Genomic DNA, 6104 nt, shown 5'->3' with positions numbered 1-6104 from the left:
AGAACACCATGTCCCACAATGCAAAGCTCAATGTTGACATGCAACAATGGCGGCTTCCAATGTAAGCGTGGAAAGTGTAAGACGACTGTTAAACGACAGTTTAACAAATCTGGGATTTGAAGTTTACCCGTTAAAGGTATAATGAATTGTATAGTTTTATATTGAAAAGTATGAAAAAATCATTCTGATCGTAGAACTATTTCTTTTATATTTCCCAGTTTACGTTTAAATATTAATTGTTAAACATGCTACAACAAGTAAAAATAGCGATAGATGGTTGAATACTGCATGTTTACTGACGTATTACTGGTTCTTGCCTTTAAGGGAATGTGTCATTGTCATTCTTTTCTGTTCTTTTATTATTTTATTTTCTGTTATTTTATTGAATTGAAATTTTCAGCCAAATCAGATGATTTGTGATGGAGTAACCTGCACATATTTGGTTCTTACTCCCTAACATGTCCCTCTGTTTGCAGATTGGCTGGTACAACTCTGTGCTACCTCCCACCCTGCACCTGTCATATCCAGATGATACCCTGGCTGTGGTGGTGCTCAGCACTCCCGCCATGTTTGAAGAGGCCTTTCTGCCTTTCCTCGAGCAGAGGTGCTACCAGGGGCTTAATGACCCCATAGACCAGTGTGTTAGACAATGCATCACCTCTGCTGTCTCTCAGGTGAGGATGGAGGAGTGGTGACCAGGGTTATTTTAGTTAAACTAATTAAAAAGTAAAACTAAATTTTGAAAATGTAGTAATAATAATAATGATAATAATAGTAGCAGTAATAATAATAACAAATATACAGGAAATATTTCTAGTTTTAGTCATTTTTTTTTTATTAATGAGAAGCCAACATGAGAAGCCACTGAGGTCTGTACTACAATGCAGGATCTTGGCTTATCCAGTTAATTTTAAGGCTAACTCTTACCAGGGTAAATGGTAACATATACCATAGGCCTAACTCCTTTGAAGCCGATTATGTTTCAAATTAGAGATCAACAGGGACAAAATTACCACCTACTGATCAATCAGTTGACTGGAAAATAGCACTTCTGGAAGATCCCTCAGGCTGTTGGCGGGTCTGAAGCTTTTCAGTAGCGTCTACACTCATACCACTGATTTGTCTGCAGCTGCCAGCACACTTATCCATGTCTGTGATTTGTCAGATGCTGGCAGTACCACTCTTTTCATGTGAACATGCTCGTAGCTGGATTGATAAACCCTGAGTTAATTTTTGAGTTGATAAGCGGCTTCGTGCGACCGCTCAGTCTGATCGCCACTGTTAGGTTAAGTGGGTCCAGACAACGGAAAGATACCCTGGGTATGCTGAACTTTCTTTGTAGTGTAGAGCTCAGATGCACATGTGTATTGAAAACAGGACGTCTATGTTTGCGTAGTTGTGTTCCAAAATCATACTGTTTTTAAATCTTTCTCCTTCCCTCTGAAAAATGCCACTTATTTCTGAATAAAGGAAAACCTAAAAGTAGCACTGAAACTGATCAAAAATTAAACTAAAACTAAAGCGAATACACTAAAAATGGTTAAAAATACTTGGCTATAATAATGGTGGTAGTGATTGCAAAAATCAGTTTCAGTGGTTCACTTCATTTAATTTCAATCTGCAGTTCATTCACTGTTAGTGACCTAATTATAATTCTTCTCAAACGCCTGCATTCTTTTGTCTGTATTCATTTTCACTATGACTGACTTTTTCCAGCATCCTAAGGCCTGTATTACAAAGTGAGTTCAACTTACAGTATACCTCAATGGGTATTTCCACTGGGAAAATACAAAGGCTTTAAATGCTATTGAAAAACTTTAGACCCTCCTATTCCCCATACACAGAAGTCTCAGGTGTCTTCCAAGTATTGTAATGCTATTTTCCTGAGATCTGATTAGTCAGAAGGCGGTGATTTTATACCTATTGATTTTGATTTTAATCTGGGGTTAACCCTAAAGTTACCTGGCTAGATGAAATCCTGCCTTGGAGTGCAGGTTTCTGCTGAAGGCCAGTCTTGTATAGCGCTGCTATTTTGAGACAGTATTCAAATTCTAGACACTTATTTAACCACATGTATTCCTTCTTTTTGACATTTTTTAGCTTGGCTAATATAATTAGCTTTTCTTTAATTATCAAAGAGCCTTTGCAGAAGTGCTGGCTTCTGAAAATGGGGCTCTCCATGCAGTTTTGTTATTTCCAATATTTCTAATTAACTTCACGTTGGATTAAATGAAAAAATAAAATACTCACATACTAAACGTCTAAGTCACTCCTTCATTTTTGTTGTTTCTCATTAAATTTTTCTATATGTTCAGTCTCAGTTAGTTTCCAGGCAGTCATTGAAGTCACTTAGCTTAGACTGGCTGTACTTGACATGAGAAGTCGCGTGTTTGATGAGCCCCCTGGATTATTGAACAAGGCTGTGCAATCAGGGTAATACCTATAAATCTAAAGAGATGTCATCCACTAAGGATGTGCCTTGTGTCACCCTGTTTCTTATCAGATTCACTGAAATTTAATAGGTTATGGTGGAAGCTTGTTTCTGCCACTGCAAAAAGGCCACCCTTTTCCTGACCTGCAGATCCTTTTTTGCCATCTATAACTCACATTTTCTGTCATTATCACATTTTGAGTCAAGTATCTTGAAATGTCTCCTTACGAACTCACACCTCTGAGAGAGTAACTCAAAGTTGAGAAAAATAACCCAAAATTTTCACATACTTCTGGTGACTTATGGATGAAAAAAACACAACTTTTTTTCAGTGCTGAATCAAGCTTCCATACTATGATCTGTCTCTGCACCGTGTTTACTAAAAACTGATGTGACTTTTTTTGTTTTGTTTTGCACGACTGAACAATGCTGATTTATTAGACCACCTGTCATAAAAACAAGAAAACAAAATACTTTAGAAACCTCTCAAAAACTTGTTTAAATTAAAAATTGCATTGTTATTTATTGGACAAATAACAAAGTCAGAAATGAATCATAACATTAATGGTAACATTCAGTGACCAAAATGTAATTTTTGATTTCATTCAAAATAACCATAATTTAGCATCTTATTCAAAAATGTATATTTTTAGTTATATTTTAGAATTGAAAATATAATTTTGATTAAGGCGCTTGTGCATACTGGTATATCAACTGTTATGGAAATATAAAAAATATTTTGTAATAACCAGTGCTGCTAATTTAGGGCACTTGTAACTTAAACCTTACATTGTATGAGTGAGCTTACAGTTTGCGTGTGCATACAGTTTAAACACAGTGTAAAGGTTACTGGAAGCCTATAGCACATGAAACTTTATGGGGCCTTAGGCCTGGATTGCTTGGGTGTATCTACGGTATGAGTATACTGTATTTTATATGTATTTCTATCTTTTATATCCTATCATTATAGTTTTTAAGTATTTAATTATAGTTTTTAAGTATTTATCTTTTGTGATGTTGCACTGACCAGAGACATCTTTCAATTTCATTGTACCTGTGACAATGACAATAAAGAATATTCATTCATTCATTCGGAAAGCCTCTGACAGTCTCACAGCATCATCATGCTGGCTAACTCTATTTAGATTGCAACTATAATCATATTCATGAACTTTTTCTCACGTTTAAACATATTTCTTACTTGATCCTGCCCTGCAGTGTTTTCCAGGAGAGAAGGTGGATGTGAGGTACGACTATGAGCTACTGCCCAGCAGGAAGCCCAAGTTCTTGGCCCAGACTGCAGCTCATGTATCGGGAGCAGCTTTTTACTACCAAAAGGCTGATGTGACGGAGCAGCCCTGGGCTGAAAAAGTAATCACATTCTTGTTTGCTCCCTTGGCACATTTTTTAAAGGCAGTCTTTACCTTTCTTGTGTGCTGTGATCCTTTGATCCTTTTGCTTTCAGAAAATGTTTGGAGTGTGTGTGCATCCGCGGTTTGGGGGCTGGTTTGCCATCCGAGCTCTGTTGGTGTTTGGAGATGTCACGGTGGGCTCTGAGCTGGTGCAGCCTGTTCCTCCTGACTGTGTGCCATCCAGAGAGGGCAGGATAAAGCTGCTGGAGGCTTTTAACTTTCACTGGCAGGTAACATCTTTTAGTCATAAAACCTGCATCACACACAAACTGTAGATAGACACCAACAACTGTTTTGTGCTCTGTGATGGAGGTTTTGTTCTCTGAGAAGAATTGACTGCGCTGTAGGGGTGATGTGGAAAAGGACCCATGTTGTTGTCCTGTTTCCTATTTCATGACGCTAAAAATTGACAAATTTGGCAAATTTCATATCATTGGTTAGTTTTTGAAGCTGCATTTTACTTTTCCAATCTTTGGGAAGTTTCAGTATGTCAGATTAATGTATAACTGAATTTTTCCACCATTCTGCCTCATCAGGATTGGAGCTACCGAAACATTATCAGTCCAATCCAGACCTACTCTCAGAAACAGAGGGACTACTTCTCCACCCCTCCTGCCCAGCGTGTGGCTCTGCTCAGGGCTTGGGGCTATCTGCCAAGTGACAATAATCAACCTGAACCCACCTCGGACACACAGAGTCAAGAAATTGGACATGGGTGAATTGTGGAAGCACCACCTGTCCTTTCTGAATTCAAACCTCTGCTGTATCTAGAACTTAAATGAAGTCTTGGTTGAACACCTTTTTAATCAAACAGCTTCTTATTGAGACCAAACCTGGGATTTTAATGTAGGCTTGGCTTTTTGGTGAAAGCTGCTTTTTCAGGGTTGAAAATGTGTTTGATTCTTTGTTTTGTTTTTTTCTTAAAAGTTTAACACTACTGGAAATATCAGTAACATATCAGCTTCCTCTACGTCTTGTATTATTAGGTAATAGCTGATATTATTGAGTGGATGTTTGCTGAGTAGTATTCTGTTCAGGAAAGCAGAGTTTGCAGTCTGATGTGCTTTTGCATAGTAATGCACTTTAGTTTTTGTTGTGTCCTATCGGGAAAATAGAGAATGTGTGTGTCCAAGTAGCAACAGGAAGGTTTTGCTTCACATTTTGAATGACTCAAGTTGAAAATTGAGTTAAGCCATGTGTCATCAGCATGTTTAATCTGCATGCAAGTGCCTTGATTTAAAAAAAGAACACTATTGTTTTTCTGTATAATGTTTTTATTTGATTTAACAGTGAAGCAATAAAAGTTGAGACTAAATGGCAACATCGCTTTAGTCTGTGAGCAGTATGACTCAAAAAATTATAGTTGCTTGAATATTACTTTTTTTTTGTCCAGAGATGAGACTTAACCCAACAAACTGAGAAATATCTGAAGGATTCTTTAACAATGCTAATTCTTGTGTTATGTCTTTCTCTATGTTCTTTTCATGCTTGCGTGGATTCCCTGTGGATACTAAAGCCTCCTCTCACAGTCCAAAGAGATGCGTGGGGTTAGTGTAATGGAACTCTAAACTGGCCCTAGGTGTGAATGTGAGCATGAATGGTTGTCTGTTTCTGTTTTAGCCCTGTGACAGACTGGTGATGTCAGCTGGGATCGTCACCAGCCTCACACGACCCTGAATTCTGAATTGCATAAGCAGAAGACAACGTATTGATGATATATGACAATATATTCCTTCTGGATCCAAGAAGGATGTAAACCTGTATATATGCCATCCATGCATGCAGTCTTTGTGCAGGGCTTTGAGAAAAATATTGATCACATCTGTAATTTTTTCCAGAACAGTGTACTTGTTACAGGACTTTTTCTTTAAGTTTATAGTTCAAACTGAATGAACCTACTTGCAGAAAATCAACGCTGAATATTGCAGCACAAAGTCAGAAATTATTATTTTGTTAAAACAAACAAACAAACAAAAAAGTCCATCCAGTTATCTGTCTCCAGTATTCATTCCCTCCATTGTTTTGTCCTTGTCTCTAGTTTACCTGACACTCAGCTGATGCATTATAGATGTGAACAGCCTCTGCCCACCTGCCTGGTGACAGACTGACTACCTTTAACTGTGACTAACCTCGGTGACGTTGAGTGAGCACCCAGCATGCTACTGTGATCCCGAGAATTCTCACTTTGTCAGGTTTATCTGCTCCTGTCTGTTTATTTTTAAGAGAAATGAGTACAACAGGATCTAATGTGCACTGAGGGG

The 6104-nt window shown here is 37.9% G+C and overlaps 1 protein-coding gene across 1 annotated transcript; it reads left to right on the top strand.

Moving 5' to 3' along the window:
• The first annotated feature begins 8 nt into the window (after window positions 1-8).
• On the top strand, window positions 9-5189 carry mmachc (metabolism of cobalamin associated C). Its single transcript, XM_080877968.1, has 5 exons — window positions 9-136; window positions 477-674; window positions 3650-3802; window positions 3897-4073; window positions 4380-5189. The coding sequence occupies exons 1-5, from the start codon at window positions 47-49 to the stop codon at window positions 4560-4562; spliced, it is 801 nt and encodes a 266-aa protein (XP_080734094.1). The 5' UTR covers window positions 9-46; the 3' UTR covers window positions 4563-5189.
• Window positions 5190-6104: the final 915 nt, after the last annotated feature.

Source organism: Rhamphochromis sp. 'chilingali' (assembly GCF_963969265.1).
Source record: "Rhamphochromis sp. 'chilingali' genome assembly, chromosome: 3".
Lineage (NCBI taxonomy): Eukaryota > Metazoa > Chordata > Actinopteri > Cichliformes > Cichlidae > Rhamphochromis > Rhamphochromis sp. 'chilingali'.
Note: the sequence above shows the minus strand (reverse complement) of the source record. Positions and strands in the feature narration are given on the sequence as shown.